The 19,387-nt window shown below is 36.9% G+C and overlaps 1 protein-coding gene across 2 annotated transcripts in view; it reads left to right on the plus strand.

Moving 5' to 3' along the window:
- Positions 1-14,563, plus strand: part of LOC142412345 (retinol-binding protein 1) — a 51,431-nt gene extending 36,868 nt beyond the window's left edge. For both annotated transcript variants that reach the window (XM_075507393.1, XM_075507396.1), the window contains 2 exons: positions 10,990-11,091; positions 14,402-14,563. In XM_075507393.1, coding sequence (XP_075363508.1) covers positions 10,990-11,091; positions 14,402-14,455 — 156 coding nt within the window. In that variant the 3' untranslated portion in view covers positions 14,456-14,563. The remainder of the gene's footprint in view (positions 1-10,989; positions 11,092-14,401) is intronic.
- The last annotated feature ends 4,824 nt before the right edge of the window (positions 14,564-19,387 follow it).

The raw sequence follows: 19,387 nt of genomic DNA on the forward strand, positions 1-19,387 counted from the left end.
CAAAATGTTGAACCAGAAAGAAGAAATTAGAGAAAGATTATTCTAGTCACTACAACAGCTATTTGATTTGGAGTGGAACCTAGTTCACCCTACTTCCAAGGGTTGCTTAAACATTTTATCTATTGGCTGTTTAGTGCAAAATGCTTACTCAGCCTTGGAAGCAGAAGGTACCAGCATCTTCTTGCCTTTTCCAAAAAAACCCAAGGGGTAGTTGCTGACCCTGACCGTTTGTTTTGTTAAGAATTACTTAGCCACGTAACTCCACAAAAACTTTCAGAAATCCTCCATGTCCCTTTATGGCCTCCAACAACAGATACCAACTGCAGCTGTACAGTCATGGTCAATGATCACTGGTTCTCTATTTGCCTTGTAGCAATGTATCATACTTTATAGTTCAATTTTCTTATTAAATATTTATTTTATACATGAGACCTCAGTTTTCTCAAAGACAAAACAGTACAAGAAGCTTTCTGAAGTCACTTCAACCCAAATCTGATAACCATCATGTCAGGCAAAAATTGCAGTTGTTAAGCAACAAAATAACTCCAACAGTCCAGAAAGAGTCTTGTGAGAGAAGGGTCATGGAGGTGATATAAGAGATACTGGACCGCTCCCTGCATGGTGTTATGAAGTAAACTGCCATAAAAGCAAAGGTTGTGTATCACTCTTGATGTTTCCTTTTCTCATCTATAGCTTGTGAAACTGCATGCCATAAATGGCTTAATCATTAATAGTCAATCTGTGTAATGGGAGAGATTGTGAATCAATTATTGTTATTTGTATTGTGGGCTGAGCAGACAACTGGGCAAGTTTTATCCAAGTAGCTCAGTGTATGAGAAGTACAAAGTAACATGGATAAGACAAATTACACATTAAACATTAATCTATATAGCAGAGCAATCATCAGGAGACTAGGAAAAATAAGCTTAGAAGTAATTCATGCAATATGTATAGATCATTTTTTCTTTTAATTAAGAATATATCATCTAGCTAGAGTTAACATATCAGTAAAAATAATATTAGCACAGTTAACAGGTTAGATCTTGTGTATAATTCACTGAAATTGTGTTCACCTTTCAGTTGTAAAACATGTCTTTAAGTCATTCAGGGTAGAGTGTAACTACAATAATTCCAAATTGGTACTGTCTGTGATGAGTAAGGGCTAAAAAGTTTTGCTGATACTTATTTTAGAAGTAAGTAAGTCGAAGATGTGACAGTAGGAATTAATACTCCTGTGATAGTATAGGCCCCCTCCTTCATTTCAGTTAGGATTTTTTCATTTTTATAGTCGGTCACTCCTGGAAGCCTGTCTGAACTTTCTGGAACAGTGAGTTAATTGAGCCGGATAAACCTTAGCAGTTTCAGTTTGTCCTTTTTTTTGCCCTTTAACTATCTCTTTCTTGTATGCAACGTGTTTTTAGGTGATTCTGTCTTCTTAAGTGATATAGGTAACAGCAGCTGGTGACATCAGTTCCTTTAAGATTTGTTTCTGTTGGGAACTGAAAATTTGCTACTTTAGAATCTTGAGAAACTCAAACGCCCTGCTAATTTAGTTAAAGATGCAATTTCTTTGTCCGGTAAAACCAAAGATTAGGATAGTTGACCACACAGATGTATGGACACAGGAGAGATCACTAATCACAGTGCAAGGTGCTTCCAAGAAGACAGTTGATACTCAATGTGGTCTAAGCATTACTGAAATCATGTATGGAGCAAGCTGCAGCACAACCTGGTCTCTTAGGAAATGCAGACAAGACATCCTCATTCACATAGCTCCATAATGCTATCATGCTTCTCCTGGAGCTTATCCCCAGACATTTTATCTCCTAGATAAAAGTTAAATAAGAGTTTCTCTATTTGTTTGGCAATTTCATGAAAGATGTGTTTCTGCAAGCTTAATCATACTTAATATTTAGGGTTGTTAAAAACTTGGCAGTTTGAACTACAAAGGTAAAATGAAAGTTTATGTATTCAGGAGCATCTTTTATTCTTTGCAAATGTTATAAGGTGCACATTAGATGGTGTAGAAAGACATTTAGAACGTTAATATTAATTATTATAATAGTAATTATAAATTAGTAATTATTATAATAGTAATTGTAAATTAAAATAGTAATTATAAAATTACTTCTTATATGATGCAAAGTTTGAATTGGACCATGTGATAAAGTTTCTGCTACTTTGAAGAGTTTGTTCATGGTTTTAATTGGTAACATGTATCAGATGTATAGTGTACAAAGACAGAAATTTAAAGTTAAATGGATAACTATGCCTTTGGTATTTCCTGAACTGAGTATTTGGTCCTGCTATCTTCATTCTCAGTGAAGCTCCAGTCTCATCATGAAATTTCCTCCATTTTAAACATAAATTCTATAATCTGTAGTTGTGGTTAATTTAGTGAGCATCTCAGGTATTGCACTAAGTATAAAACCTTGTTTCATGCACATAAACTTTACAGTGGAAAAAATTTACTGTGCACAAAAGAGGCAAGACCTTACTGAAACAACAATTAATTGAAAACCATCTCCAAAAGTATGTCTCATTCATTACCAGATAATTTTGCCTCCCTTTTCCACCATCAGTAATAAACAGTGAATCTGAGGGAACATCTGCACTGTAAAGTATGTACCAGTAAACATAAGAATGGGGCAGGATCTGACACTAAGCAGAAAAGTTAGCCTTATGTACCTTCACAGTGTATTTGCTTAGTACATCAGTCAAAAATTTATTAAAAAATCAACAGAAAAAACTTAAAGGCTGAAACAAAGGCTGAAGTTTCACGTTCAAAGTCTTTGCACTTGATGAATCAAAGCAGATGGAGAATGGGATAGCTCAGATGCAAAAATTACCTCCTTAAATTTTTTACTTTTCTAATCATTTTGCTGCTAAAGTCAGAGAAAGTTTTTGCATTGTATTTTTTCTCTGCTGTTCAAACATTTGAGTGAGACTGAATTGCTTTAGCTCACACTATCTAGAATTAATCTGTCTTTTGACAGAGCCTATGGGCAAGTGATCTGCTTAAAAAACCAAGGAAGATTCTATGTTCTAAATATACAACAGCAGAATTTCTTGGTTAACTGAAGACAGTGTTAGTTGCATTAGAATTGAATATTTAGCTAAGCAAGTGAAGGATGCTTCAGTAATTCAGAGCCTTGCGCTCTGTGGCATAGTAGTTTTCTTCTTACATTGAAGCAGGAAAGGAAATGGCAATGACTGGGGACTGGTAAACAGATAAAACAGCAAGAATTTGAAACTGAAGGTGGGAAATCATACATATTAACCACTTAGTTAACCAAAACAGAATACAAGCAGAATATAACCATGGATAAGTTATCAAATTGGTCTTTAGAATTCCATTATTGGAACTAATATAACTTTTAGTCATAGTTCAGACTTGCTGGGGTAGGGTAGAGGGAGGGGGATTTGAGAGTTGTAGAATTCAGTCAGATCTTTCATACATCTTGCCATATTAAGTATCTTCCTGAAAATATATAGTCATTTAACATTTAAGACAGCCACATAAGGATTGTTCATAGGCACCTGACCGATTCTTCTGTCACACAAACCAGTACTAGTTACATGTGCCGTATCCTACTGAAAGGAGGTAAGTTGTTGAAACTGATCATGGCTCTGTTTTAAATAACAAACATGTTTTAAATAACAAACATGCCTAGTGTGAAACTGATTCCTCTCTAGTTTGTATTCACAAAAAATGCAATTAAGTTTAGTTGTTCTGGACGTAATTTGATTTATACTGCTGCAAGGTCAGAATAAAGCCCTGTTATAAAATCACATGGCTCATGAAGCTGATTTAACTGTTTAGGCAGGGGTCCGCTGTTCCACAAATGGAATTCACAGCTGTTAATCTAGTTTAGAGTAGGTATTGGAATGAAGACTTTGCTGCCAGGAAAACAACAACCAACAAACAACATTCCAATACTTGGAATTTCAGTAGGGATCCCCCACAGGGTGAGAAGACTCAAAATAAATTGTGCCTGTCTAGTAAGATGCAAGATCAGTAATATGTCTTTGCTTGATCCCTCTGATTTAACTGTTTTTTTTCTTTACCTCTTCAAATGCTGTCCTTTTCTTTTTGGCTTGTAAGTATTTTCTCATATACTTTGTTGGAACAAGCATTGTTCTAGAACGACTGTTGCTGGGAGGTGTTTTTATGTCATTGCCTGTGTGTATATATTAGTCTTCTCTCATATCTAGTGCCCTCTCTCTGCAGTACTGTAAATTCCCCAGCTTCTCATTGGAATAATCTCTGACTTCTGGGGGGGGGAGGTAATTTAAAGGAGGTAGTCTTCATGTAGTTTTCTGTTGATACTTCGGGCCTTTACAAACTGCTCTCCACAAGTGAGGAAGAGCAGTCCTCCAGTCAACCCCTCTGAGGCTCCAGAGAACAGATGTCCACTCTTGGATCTGTCTTGGGCTCTCTCAAACTCTGGTTCATGTAGTCTCTGTGCCGCAGTAAAGAGAAGCAGTTTCCTTTTTTCTGCGTTGTTTCACACTGCATGCTCTTTTGGCATTACTGCTTATTACCTGTAAGTGGTATGCTCAGCACATTTGTGCGGTGATATCAAATGAGATATCTACAATCTTTTGCCATATAATTTAAGATGTCATTAACTTCAAATTTTGCAGTGCTGGATTCATGTCTAAAATCCGAGACTGATCAGAAGCTTCGAGCTAGTTATTCACAAAACCACTGCTAACATACTGAAGCTTTGTAGGGGAGGTGGTTTTGGATGGGCTTAGCATTCCAGCTTTTTGTGAATCCTAAAAAGCTCAGAGAGTTATGAATGCAGAAAGTGCAATCAGAAAGAATCAGCTGAAAGCCTGAGAACCAGACTTACCAAACCCAATTTTGAAAGACAAACCATTAGTGTTATGTACAATTGCATCTGGCTAAAATTACACAGAGGATAAATCAATTATACACATTAATTTAAACAGTAAGTGTCTTAGAATCGATTCTGATCCTTGCACAAACTGAATTGGATGTGCTGTTTTGTACTTTTTTTTCTGTCATAGGATATACACAAGTCTTCCTATTTTTGTATTATTTGTATACAATTTTATTTCAGTAAGAAAAAAAAGTCCACTGTTCCTAAGAAATAAACCATTATGCACTGTCCAAAATATTGATTCTACTCCTCCTCCCACATACTGTCACCTGCATAGCCTGGAGCTTTGGCACATTTACTTTCCTACTCCCTGGAACATGTCTCTAGTCATTGCTTTCCTTCATTGCTCTTATAAGCAAGGATTCAAAATAAGGAAATTGAACATTTAAGATCTGATCCTATCTGACAGCAGCTTACCCTTTGATCTAAAATTTGTCAATCCAATCCTAAGCCCCTTTGCTAGCAATGGAGATGCTGACAATCACAGAAGCAAAATACTGCTTCTGGAAGTGTCTCATCTTTTGACTACAGTGAACTTCAGTAAGCTTATCAGTAAGCTTAAGGTACAGAATGCCCACATTATAACCAGCTTGTCTTTCAGTAACAAGCTGAGCAAGTTTGTAATCGCATGAACACATTTCAGAGTCCTGTAGCTATAGATACTTGTTATGAGACATCACATCTGCCAGCCCCACAAGCAGCTGAGAAATGAGTTGTATTGTACTACCAACCATTTCCCATGAGTTAACTTTGGGAGTTCTATTGCTGCACAGCTAGAAACAGGAATGATGAAATGGGAAGCTAGATTTATAAGTGCTTCTACAGGGTTGAACTGAAGTTAGTAAGGGAAGGAAAGATTGGTACAGACTTTATCATTTGACCTAGCTACAGGATGGCTAAATATGTATAGCCTTTGTCCAGCAACAGTATCTTGAGATAAAGTCCAGGAATCCTACCACTAATTTTTCTGTTGGGTTTATTGTTGTTTTCTCAGTAGTTTATCTCTCTGTCACCAACCTGCCAGATGCAGATTTGATGAGATAGATAAAAGGAGTTACAGGATGGAGAACAACAAACCCTGAACATGGCTGTAACCCTCCTGTTAGCAGTGTGCAGCATGCCTCCTACACAGAAGGTGATAGGTAGGACTATGACATTACAGAATGCCTCTTCACAGTTACTTTAGATTTTGTCCATGATATTAACATTAGTTTATTCCATCAGCACTTCATTTGATGAAAATTTTCCCTGCAGACTACTTACCAGAGGTTTTTATATCACTTTGATACTTAGTACAGATTACAATGCTTTATCTTGAGAAGCTGTTAAATATCTTGCTGGATATATTGCCATGTTTGACCAAAAGTTCTAGGATACTTTCTTTGGTGTTACTTGAAACACAATACAGGACACAGCTCAAATTGGATTTTCCTGTATCATCTGACCTAAACAATTACTTCCCATTACTTAATCCTTCTTAAATCATAATTACAGTTGTAAAATGACTGGTCATTCTCATAAGCAGAGAATTACTGGATTGAGATGGAGCATGGAGTGTGTCGTGCAGTTTTAGAACATTGCAGTCATTTGCTGCACCATAATACAGAGACAACACTTTGAAGGGAAGTAGAAGAAAAATAGAACTGGTACTGCTGTGTTTCTCCTACAGATGGGAAATCAAGAATATATTTTTGATGAAAGGTGGTAGCTGCGATTCATATTTGTAAATGCAATGTGTCTAAAATCTATGTAGCATTAACAAAAAATGTTCATGGCCTGCTTTTAAAAAAATGTTACTTTCTTTCATTCACCTGTAAAATACATTATGTATCTTCAACTGCAGAGCACATGACACAAGCAAGCACACTAGGAATAGCCAACATGGGAATGAGAAACATTGTGCAGAGCCAGCATCAAATGTTTTTGCACTTAGACCTCACTGGGAAAGGCAAAGTTCTCTGATAAAATAGTTTGATGACTATTTCAGTAAATTACAAAAGTCAGTATCTCTGGCTGTGCTATGTCAATATGACTTGCCACTAGAAGCTGGAAGTAATATCTTTTGTAATTCTGCAAGACTGCACTACTGTTACTGCTACTAGAGAAAATGCAAATACATAGTCAATAGATTTGTTTTGTTTTTACTAAATACTTCATTTAATAAATTTACCTTGTTGCATAACTGAAAACAGTAACAAGAATACTTTAATTATCATCTCTTCTAGCTTTAATTTTCAGGAAGACGGTGTTGCTATGCACATGTATTTAAATCTTCATAACACAAAGAGATTAAATCACTAACAAAAGTATGCATATGGCCAAGTAATAAAAGGAAAATATCTAAGTATACAAAAAAAAAAGTAAGACTACAGAAATCATATCATAAAACTAAAGAAAATTTGAACATTTTTTGTGTTCTCAGGCTTCAAAGGCTTCTTCACCTCCCAGAGGAGCTCCATTCTCTATTATTACACCTCAAGAACAAAGAGTATATAATCCAAAAGATGTGCAAAATTGGTGGTTAGAATTTTTGAGAAAAGTTAAATTGAGGCAAGACTCATTCTTATTTATCTCACTCCATTAACTTTTCTTGTGCTCCTTCAGTATTTTTAATCACACTATCGGCTAATCTCATTAATCACTATTTTCTGTTGACGTTTCCTACAGAATTATATACACTTGACCTAAGAAGTATTCATCTTAGGTTTAAGTACATCGGGTTGTAAGTAAGCAAAACTTAAGCTTGCTTATTATGAACTAGATTATGTACTACCTAGTTGAAAGGAATAAATGAAGTCTTCTATTTATCCTACAAGTAGTACACGATGCTCAAAAAGGCAGGAGCTTTCAGTTTTACAGAAATACTACATTTTCATCTAGTTGGTTCTGTTACCATCAGGAAACTGCAGCTTTCCAGTGTCCTCAAAGTTTGTTTACTTCTCCTCCTCTTGCTTGTGGAGGAAGATGAAGAATAGGAACTGTCTGCCCGGGGATGCTGTGCTCCCCAAACCCTGGCAAAGATTTTCAGTCATTCCAGATAGGAGACAGTAGCTCAGTCTCTGTAATCAGACAAACCTTAGGTAATGCTATTATCAAAATGGTGGCAAACAAGGTTAATTATAAAAGCCTACTTTTCTAAGAAAAGTTGCTTTACGTAAAAGGTAAAGCATTTCTTTATCATGATAGTAAGTGTGTGCCAGGAGTGGAAAACAACAGCAACTAAAGGTTCATACAGAACAGCCTTACTAGTCTATTCAAGTGCTTGACTCCTAATTATACAATGGCAATATCCTGATCCAATCTTTAAAAATAAATCTTTGCTCTTATATACAACAAAAGAGAAATATATGCCCTACGGTGGTATTTTGGGAACATTATTATTATGTTCTGACTCAAATATTTGGAAATGTTTTAAGGCAAGCATCGCTGTGTCTTAGCTGTTGGTAAAGGTTGGGTGGACTATTCGCAGCAGCCAGTGCATATGTAACAACCATAGCAACTCCAACCTCAACTAATACTCAATGTGTGTCTCAATAGAGATATTTGGAATGGAAGAACTTATTTCAGTCTGAGTTAAAAGAGAAGTTTCTATCTTCTGTATTAGTTGTGTCTTTCATTATATGAGACATTACAGTTTGACCTAAAGAAAGAAAAGGTAAAAATGCTACTGATTAATCTTACTGTCATAAAGTGGTTGTTCGTGCTAACAAAGAAGAGGACATTATGTTCTCCTGCAATATATTCTGTCCTTTATAACCTTCATAGCAAAATAGCCACATACAAAAATCAGAAACTGTATGGTTTACTCATATCCCTTCAGTATTTATATTTATCAATGTGAAGGCAGAGGATGATAGCCAAGAATATTGGCTGAAAAACAGCTTGGTTAACCATCTGTGGTATTATACTCTTTATGGTTATCACCAAATTTCCAAAAGCAATATCTAATCTTGACTGGAAAAACAAGAAAGCCAGAGAAAAAAGTGTGTTGTTTTCTGAGATGCAACAATTTCAATCACCCTTGGGGGCTGAAAAAGTTAACATTTCCTTGTGCTGCTACAAACATTTCTCAGTTGCCGCCAAGTGTACTGAGCTAGTGAATATTATCAAGATTAATAACTTCCACAACTGACTTTGACCATTAGTACTACTAATGAAGTTGGATCTTACTTTATCATGGTATATTGCCTTTGAATTCACATATAAACCCACAAAATTTAACTATTAAGCCAGTCTAATAATTAAACTATGCTGAGCTAATATTCAATGGATAAAAATAAGTGCAGTTACTAAGCAAAGTTGCATATACAAATGCTTCATTCCACAGTACCCCTCACATCTACAAGTCATCGGTGGAAATAATGTTCATTTTCTGATATATCCATTTTTTAGAATCGTCAGAAATTCTTAGATATGTTAACTTATAAATTAAACATTTTTCATTTTGACAAGTATTATTTGTTGTCTTCTATCTCCTACTGGACGTCTACAGATTCAAAACAGATATGGAAGAGGATTTAAACTATGAAGACCACATTAACTACAGCTTTACCCAAATGTGTCGTTCCTTCCTGCATTAGCATTTTATACATTAAAAGGATATGGCTTTTTAAAAAATGGTATCTCCTACTTGGTTTAAATACTTGGTCATTTTACAAGAGTGAACAGAAGAATTTGTGAATGCATTTTCCAAATTGGAGAGATTTTTAGCAAGGACACACAAGTTTGTCTTTCAGAGACCCCATATGGTGCAAACAGACTCTATGGGATCAATAACAATGCCTTGCCTATGATTATCTATGCTGGCACTCTTTCTAGTGATTCATTTTCCATGCTTGTTTAGTCTAAAGCTTCCCAGGGGTGGAGACTGCTGGCTGTACTCATTTAAAGATAGTGGCTATCATGGTTATAATTTAAGAATTAATCGTTTGTGACATAAACAAATTAAATAAATAGGGCTGCGTAGTTCTTGCATGTTGAACTGGTTTTAGTTCCCAGAATGACAAATGTAGGCTGACTTCTTTTCTTAGAAACTACACAGGATGGATGCAGTAAGTTTTCCTTTAATGATCAGAATTCATCTTCTCTCCATATTTGACTACTCATACAGGCAGTGGCTGAAGACTTTTACAAGGTAGACAGTAATTCCATATTTAGTCCTCAGATTCACTTCAAACAAGCTGGTTTAAAATCCATGTGCTAATATTAATGTTAAATTATCCTCATGGAGCACAAATTGTCACTGCTCTTCCCCTTCCCTCTTTACATATTTTACAGCGTATTGCTTCTCTTTATCTTAGGGAGGCGTGAAAGGCAAATTGTCAGTAAAGACTAAGCAGAGTAATAAGCTGTAGGATGCACCATCATACATTTAAGTAGTTTTATGAATCAAGTCCTACTGAACTACTCAGGACAGCAGCAATAGTCACAAAAGTACTATGTCGGATCCTGCAATACCTTTCACTCTTATTCTGCCAGTCCTGGCTCAAGTAGTTCTCCAGCTACAGTTACACAAAGCAGGATGCTGGCAAAGTTACCAATTTGCTGATGCTTCCAAACCACTCTGTTCTATGACAGAAAGCAGATTAAGACATGGGGAAAAAACAGCTGAGGATTTAAAAGCCTTGTTCATCCATAGCTCCCAGTAGGTGGGTACTTTTTTTCAGGTAGAGCAGCTGGGGAATCCTTCTTATGGTGGAAAAAACAAACTGAATCTCAAATTTTCAGCTCCTTTTGCAAATACAGTGTTAGGCTGCACATCCCTTCTCCTGCTGTATTTGTCAGCAGGAAGAGAGGAGTGCACTCTTACACAATGATTTTTATTATATTTTCTCTTGCATTTAAACAGCTTTATCTCATCCTTCCAGGTTTTGACAGGCAGTTGGGCAGCAACTTTCTTTTTAAGCTCATTTCTTTTGTAATTATCTTGTAATTGTAGAGTGTGTTACAACAGTCTACGATTATTCTTCTTATGAGTTACATTAATCATTTATTATATTAGAGAGAAGTTTTGCTTTAAGGACACTAATCATAATATCAGAGGATACTACAGTAACACTGAACACGTCTATTTTGTTAGACCACCGTATCTTGGGATGGAGATAAGCTTCTTTGTGTACAGAATGGAGAAAAAGAAGGTCGTGGTTGGACCCAGTGGATTGAAGGAGATGAAATGCACCTGGTAAGATCATGTAACGGGTTTTAAATGCTACTCTATTAAAATGGTTAGATGTAATGCAGCAGGCTGTGTGCTATGTTATCTTGGCTTACTTTGACATAATTACATATTGGTGCGGCATTTGACTTGTTTCTAAAGCAACAATTTCATTTGGAGCCATTATGCTTTTATGTCCTTCACAAAGACTGCCTGATTTCAAAGCAGTACTCTTTCTGTGTTAACTGTCTGTCCAGACATACCAGTTTGAAATGTTTACAGTGAGGAAGACATTTAACAGAATGTCCTTCATACAGTCTGTGAAATACGCAGTATGGGAGCTGGTGAAATTATGCATCCAACAATAAGCCATAAGAGGAAAATACACCATTGTTCTTTTAAAATAATTACAGGCCAGGCTGCATTATAGCCTAGAGAACTAAAACAGCAATTAAGTTTTTGAAATGTCATGTTCTTTCAGATCATCATTTTTATCTTTCTAAGTTAACAGGACCTGAAAGAAGATGCCTGTTCTTTTCTCACATAGCTCTTTATAGCATTCTTATTCTCTCATCAATGTGGGTAAAAGGCAGTCTTCCTGCTGAGATAATAAAATCCAACCCCCATTTCTGTTCACTGTTCAGTACTATTAGCATTCAGCAGTCTAAATGGGTGTTCTCTAAATATTCAAATCAGTAGCAGAGTTATGAAACCTTTGCAAAAGTACCCCAAACCCCTTATTACTGAACATAATTTTCAGGAAGTACTGGAAGTCCCAGAAGCCAGGAAAAGGAAATGTGTATGACAGATCTTACCATCTGGACTACATAATACATGATATAATGCAGGTAGGGAGAAAGTTACTGTGTAAGTGATCACTTTATAGCTGAGGTCATGGGCTCACTGAAAGTAGGGGGGAAGCAATAAAAAGGAGACTCCAGAATTTCCTGTGTATACATATTCCCTCTATCTATACACACACTACAGTATTTCCACACTGCTTCCCAGCTTCACAACAGTCGGTGCCATGACACCAAGCATCAGCCCTTTCAGATTCTCTGCTGGCAAACAGGTTGCCATTAGCCATACAATGTCTGGCCTAGAAGTTCAACTTACACCTTGCTGCACTCCATCATACACATATGTGCACTCATCTGCACATATATGGAGCAATAGCACTAGTTGCTCTTGGATTTCTCTGTATCGGCATCCTGGTTTCTGTCCCTTGCCAGCCCCACAGTCATTATCTCTTCCCATTTCCTGTCCCCAACCCCAATTTCTTTAGCCCCGATTTCTGCTATCCTTACTCTCATTCATGCTCTAGCCATACAACCTAACCATGGACCTCCAGGCCAGACCACTTTCTATACTTGACCCTGTCAAGAGTTTGATTTTAAAAGTCATAAATTCAGATTCAGTTGCTCAAACATATGTGTCTAGTGCCACTTTAGGTACCCCAAGGTAACCTGACTGATCTGAGGCTGCTTTTTCAGAAGGCTGTGAAGAGTTCTGTATCATACCTGCCAGCTCACGCAGGCATCCATGCAGTCATTGTGCACACATTTGAACCATTTATCACAATGTCTCTCACGTACACAACAGTCAATACAAAATTACTTCACACAAAGGAAGTAACCAAGTATTTTAGAGGCCAGTCCCCAATATTTCAATTTTATAACTTTTTATATTTCATGAACTTCAAAAGATGTCCTCTTTATTTCTCGGAATCCTTGTTAATGTAACTCTCTCCATTAAACATACAGTAAAAGAGTCCCATTTAGTCTTATTTTTGACCAGCTAAGATTACTAGGTTCTGTACTCTTGAGAGTCCTTTGATACAATGGGCAGTTACCTCTCAAAAATTGATACTTCGATAGCTTTATGATCCTATTGAACTTTACGCAATGAGCCAACTGTTAATTTAATTCTTTCCACAGTCCTGTAGAAAGTAATACCACATCCTTTAGTAGTTTATCGCCTCCTATTTTCTCCATTTCATTCTATGGTCTGTACTTGGTAGTTCTTTTTCCTCCTCAGATTCTATTTTATGTGACTTATTTGACCATTCTCCATTTCCTTTTGAGTTTTATTGCCCTTTCCTATTGTATTGATTGCTTCTGCTCTGTAGGTTTTTGTCACTGTCAGCAGATCTCTTAGCCCTTATTGCACACTCCTTCTTCCAGGTTACCTATATAGAAGTGAACAAAACAGGTCCTAATTAAAATCACTGTATCAGTCTGCTTGTTTCATCAATTCATCATGAAGCACTTTCTCTTACTAGGGACTAGCAACGTATGCCAATAAGGTTATTGACTCAGTGTAAGGTTTTTTTTAATATGTCATTTTATCAAAGTCCCCCATAAGAAAATGTGCATAACTTCCCAGGAAACTCTGCCTCCTGTTTCCTCAGAATATTCTGACAGCTTTATTGAAAGTCTTACCTTGAAATAGAAAGTACATCCCTTCTGCTAGGTCATACATAACCTTCGTCTTTATGTCCCTTAAGAAGTTCCACCCCTTTTTCTTCTTCCACCAAAATCAGTCAACACCTCTACACATCCCCACACATACTGTGTGCGCTTCTCAGGTCTAACTTAAATAGTTTCAGTAATGGAGAAGATTAAACTGCATCTTCAGTGAGATTAGGTAAACAACAGCAGGCTTCACAAATCAGTGCCCAAGGTGTAAACATCATTGCACCTGCTTATGCACAGTTCACGGTGATCCAATGACCAGCAAGTAGGGATTTTTGAAAAGCTCTTATGGAACACAAAGGAATAGTAGACAGCATTAGGCATCCAGTATGATCAAGTTCAGTCAAAACTCACTGCTGTCCTGCGATTTATAGACCTAGATCAAATCTTCTGTATGCAGCTACCTGTCCTTTTCTAGCCATGATCATTGTGTTGCTAGAGTGGGCTTTCAGCTGATTTCTGGTTTTGTATGTTTGAACTACCAGTCATCAACATACAGATTCAGAACTGGTTATTCAAATCCATCCCCAAATAACTTCTTCTTGTGTCCAAAATAGAGAATGCCCATTTCAAAGACCTAAGCAGTTGCACACACTGCAAATAGACAATAATGCACCAGGAACATATTTGGCCCTTTAAGATCTGAGATCCCAAAATAACTTCTCTTACTCCACCTTTCACCAGAAAACAAACCCAAACCAGCTCATTTCTTTTAGGATTAAAAATAGGCTAAAAGATGTACAAGCTACCCAATCTAATTTGATAGAAAACTGTGGATTCAAATTAAGCAGGACATACACATGAATGTATAATGCATGTGTCCTATGTAAAAGTTGTATTTTTTAATTATTTTCTCTTCCTAGGAAATAAGAGTGTGTGGAGTCAAGTGTAAGCAGGTCTTTAAGAAGGTACAGTGAGCCTACTGCTGATACAGAAGTGAAGAACAGTAGAATTTACAGACTTACCACCAAATCTCCAAATGCTGGTAATGAACATCATCAGTGATGAAAGCAAATGTAGAAATGAAGATCACATTAGAACTGTATAGTTAGAATAAAATGTTTTTAACAAATAATTTTAAAGAAATAACTGCAAATAAAACTATTTTTAGAAATGCCAATTAAAGATACTAAACACTATAAATGTGTGTGTACCATAATTCTTGACTACCCCAAAATAGGACTGTTTGGTATAAAACAAGATACTGCAGTTTAAGACCTTGTAAGCTAATTTTTTACTTACAATGGAAATCACCCTTCCATAGGCTTAGCAAGGGGCCTTCAGGTAGTCTTGTTTTCAAATGCTGAATGGTGGTTGTAGGGAAGTTAATGAGAGCTGTAGTATGTGGCTTACACTTAAATCCTGATTTCACTGAAGCCAGTGAGAATTTTACCATGAGCTCCAATGCTTCACTGAAAGTATTCCACCAAAAATAAAAATCTGTTTTCTGAAAATGAGTAAAGGTATGCATAAATAGTCTGGAAAAACAGTACTTACAGAAGCATGGCCAAGGGGCAATTCTTTTCTAAACACTTTAGCCAATATCTGCCCGTGCATTTTTTTTTCTTATTCTGAAGAAACTAATAGTAAGATCACTACTAGAAACTGTATATAATTGTACACACACCGCACAAAAGATATGACTAGCATTGCTTTGCACAATATCATTTGCGGATTTTTTTACGACCCATCATAGTCCTCATGTTCTCATGCAGACTGAGTACATAACAAAGCATTGGCCTAGTAGTTTCCAACACTGATTTAATCACTAGTTATAGTAATAGTAATTTGCAAACCAAATTGTCATATTTTCAGTCTATCAACACACCGGATATACAATTAGCACCACCACTTCACATCAAGTTCAAAAAGACACAAGGATACAGGGTGTCTGGTTGGATCAGACCTTTAGCACATGACACAGTATTACAAGTGTCTCCTGTAACAACTGTTATTAGACATTTTCAGGGACTTAATCAGTGGGGAAGTTGCTATGGTAGAGTCTGAGGTGTTCTAAAGTGGGAACATACCTTTCCCTACTCTGCTGCTGCAATTCCTGTGTATAGCATTGCTTTTGCCTTCTGTGGGAACCCAGCGCTGAGACTGTGAGAAATTTTAGAGATGTAAATGGGAACAAATGCTGACTTTCTCTACTAGCCAAAGACAGTTTTAAAATATGCACTATTATTAAGCCTGTTAGAAAAGCTAGCAGCCTGATCTAACATGAAGAAATGGAGGTTCAGAAACAGTCATTGTAAACTATAAAGTTAGTACAGCAGGGATGATAAACTTTCTGAACTGTGGTATTTCAACCGTGCTATATATATTGTGAGTGTAGCACCAGATGTGCTGTAATGGATATCTAATTCAATTTTGTAAAGTTTTCATTTTTACTTTACAGCAGAAAGTATGCAGAAAATATTATCCATGAAGACTTAAGCATCCCCATGTGATAAACAGGTGAAAAATACTCCCTTTCCATGTAAATTCTTGTGTTACTATTGCAACAGCTGTGGCTGATACTACTTAGAATTACAGACATATGTAATGCAATTGTTTACTTTAAGTTCCCTTGTAATTTTTTTCTTGGCAATACGTAATACTCATGCCTAAGGAAGACCCTGGGAATTATACTTGAGCCTAGTCAACCAGATAGATGCAGAAGGTGCTTTTCTCTCATGGAAGAGTGTGTTAGCCATCTATGTTTCCACAGCTAAATGGATATTCCTCCAGCCGTTACACAGACCAGCAGTTAATGGTGACTAAGTTTTCTTGTACTTGGAGTGGGACAGGTCAAAACTGGTTACAGTTAAATAAGATAGAAAGGTTGTGAGGGAGGGAAAAGAATCAGAAAACTGTATCTATCTCGGGTTAAAAATACTGCTCTGCTTGAGTGAAATTGCAAATAGCTGTCTACTTAAAATGTTATTTATCACCTTACACAAGGCTGAGGATATCCCAGTTGCCAAATTTCAGTGCATCAGTCATTTCTTGAAAGATTATTGGACACAGAAACTTCTTTCCTTCAAGTTTCTAAATTATTGTTTTCGTAACCATGCACACCCTCCAGATATCTGTCCACTCTTCAGCCCCAAGGAAAGCAAGAGAACAATGGACAATAAGGAATGAACTCCAACTTCTCATTTATAACAATTTTTTCAGACCACCTATATTTTCCTTCTCATGTGAAAACTGAAACTACACAATAAAGAGATGGTTCACACCACTATCCACAATGAAACTTTGCATAATTCTTTTTAATGTTCAGCAGTGACTGAGACCTTTTTTGAAATGTAGTTTTCCTTCAATAGAACTTGGCAGTTCATAACCCTTAATTCACCAGATGTCTTCTAATTTTTGCCTGCAGCTCCCTGCAGTCGTGTATAACCTTCGCAAACTCTTTTTGCAGAAGGTTGTAAGTGGATCAATTAACATCTAGCTAAGTAAATCCAATTGTTAAAAGCTATTATTATTGTAATCAAACAGACAGCTTTTCCCCTTTGGGTCATTTGGTACAAGGGCAAATTTAGCACCGTACTATAACTAATGGCTTATCAACCAGAAGCAATGTAACCTGCTTCTAATTATGGAGAAAAGGCAAGCTCAGGAAGTACTTCCACAGTTCACATACATAAAATACAGAAACTTCAGAAATATTTAACTTCGCATACATTCTCTTCAAATCATCTCAATTGCTTGTCATTATAATTGTAACGTCTTGTCTCTATTGCAGCAACTATTTCCCTTGGAAAAGGAAATTATGTTCATTCATTGCTTCCATGATGCTCTCCAAATAATGTGTATAAAATTAACCATGCTGTTTCATAAACCTTTAACAACTTGTTATCATAAAATGTAATTTAATGCTTCCTCCATAAAATAGCTGCTTACTGAATGCATAACATTCAACAATTACTTGACAAACATCAGCCTCCCTGACTGCTTGCAAAGCTACTTAGTAGCCAAGACCTTCACAGTGAATTCACATCCAGATTTGCTTACTACTCAGGAATCAAATTTCATATTAATTTTATTGATCTTCCACAGAATTTCAGCTACGGTTTGCCAATACCAGCCCTGTATTTCTGCACAACTGCATTACTTCCAGATAATGGACATTTTTAATTTTGTAGGGAAAGACCAGTGCTTACAGCAGCAGTGTGAATGGAAAGGCAAAAAGGTGCATTTCACCATTTCTAAAAGTTAAATCCAGTCTTGATATTATGCTCAAGCCAGAAAACTCTAGGTGACAAAAGCTGAAGAGTAAATTAAGGCAAATGTGTTCCATAAGCATGATTGATTGTTTTACTTCTTCAGTTCCCACAGTTTGGGCTTTTGTTTTCATTTTCTAGGTGGGTATGATCTTCTGAAGATGATTGGGGAACTTACTGCCACGTTTTATAGCTCTGTGGCTTGTCAGTGAAGGGCACACACAGAAAGAATACATACTTGCTGTCTTTATAGCACATGAAGGCACGTTGTGCCTATGAAGTTTCAGTTTTATGGAAGAAGTAGAGACAGAACCATGTTTTTAGCAAGCACGGTGCAACAGAGCAAAACTCAGAGCCTGAAAGTTCAGGATGGCCAAACTAACTGTAAAAACAGGAGGAGCAATGTGTAATACAGCTATGAGCAACCTGCTTAACTTTGCTGACGATACAGAGAATTAAACAAAAATTAGGAATAAACCAAACAATCTACCTGAGGTATGTAACAGTACTACAGCTATAAGCTCATCCAAAATTTCTCAGATATTCACCTGATTTTTCCAGGAAAAAAAATAATTTTGGTTTGATAATGTCAACTTCACCCTTCTGCAACACTGTTGAAATATTTTGTGCAGATATTTTTGTTATAAGCCCCTTATATTTAAGATATGTCTACTTCTGAAATGCATCCATAAGTTTGGATTTGCATCTCTCTCTTATCCTGCTACTTTATTCCTTCCCCATAAATTCAGTCCTTTCTTTGCAGATCAGAGTGACTACAGCTTAGATGTTGAAATTTGTTCCAGTCCTGGGTATTCAACCTACTGTTAACTTACTGTTCCCCTAACTTCCTCCTGTTCCTCTTCCCTCTTTCCCTTCAACTCATTCACTATCCAACAATGTTGCATAGTCTGAGTAAGAAGGTCTGGAATACAGCTAGTTTTCTACTGGCTTTCTTATAATTCCTCCCTTCCCCCCTTCCCCCCACCCAAATTTCATGATCGTTCCATACATTTCTATAATTGTTTTCTCTGGAAATTGCCTTACTGTACACAAGGCTTACATTTCCCCAGGGAATGCTCCCAGTAATTAGATCATATCCTTTCCTGCTCTGCCCTGTCCAGCAGAGGACATTCTGCTCATTTGGACAATACACAAATTTGGGGCTTATCCTCACAATGAATTTCCACATGACTTCCCAGAGGAGCAGAGCATGCCGCATTAGTGGCACTCTCCATAGCACCAAGTTCCAGTGCCAGAACTGGGCCAAGTACCCCAACAGCTCTACCAAAAGCCTACGACTCTAGGCTGGAGGTCACTTGGACCTTGGAAGGCCCCCAAACAGGGAGCTGCGTGGAGGTACTTGCTTAGAAGCACTAACCTCATTGTTTTTATGAAAGTCTTTCCTATAGAGTCGAAGCAGGGCACATGGAGGTGTTCAAAAATAAACCCAAGTTTTTGGTATAAATTTGTGAAAAGGGACTTCCTGGCTTATGGCCAGTGCAGTAGCTATTAAGCACAAGTTTTGTACATTCAGTTGTAGTTAAAGACAACATCAATGCAAAAGACTGCTTGCTTGATCTCAGGTCCTTGGTTATACACATTTAAAATTGGCGTCTGGGTAGAACAGAGGAACACAAA

Source organism: Mycteria americana, chromosome 7 (assembly GCF_035582795.1).
Source record: "Mycteria americana isolate JAX WOST 10 ecotype Jacksonville Zoo and Gardens chromosome 7, USCA_MyAme_1.0, whole genome shotgun sequence".
Lineage (NCBI taxonomy): Eukaryota > Metazoa > Chordata > Aves > Ciconiiformes > Ciconiidae > Mycteria > Mycteria americana.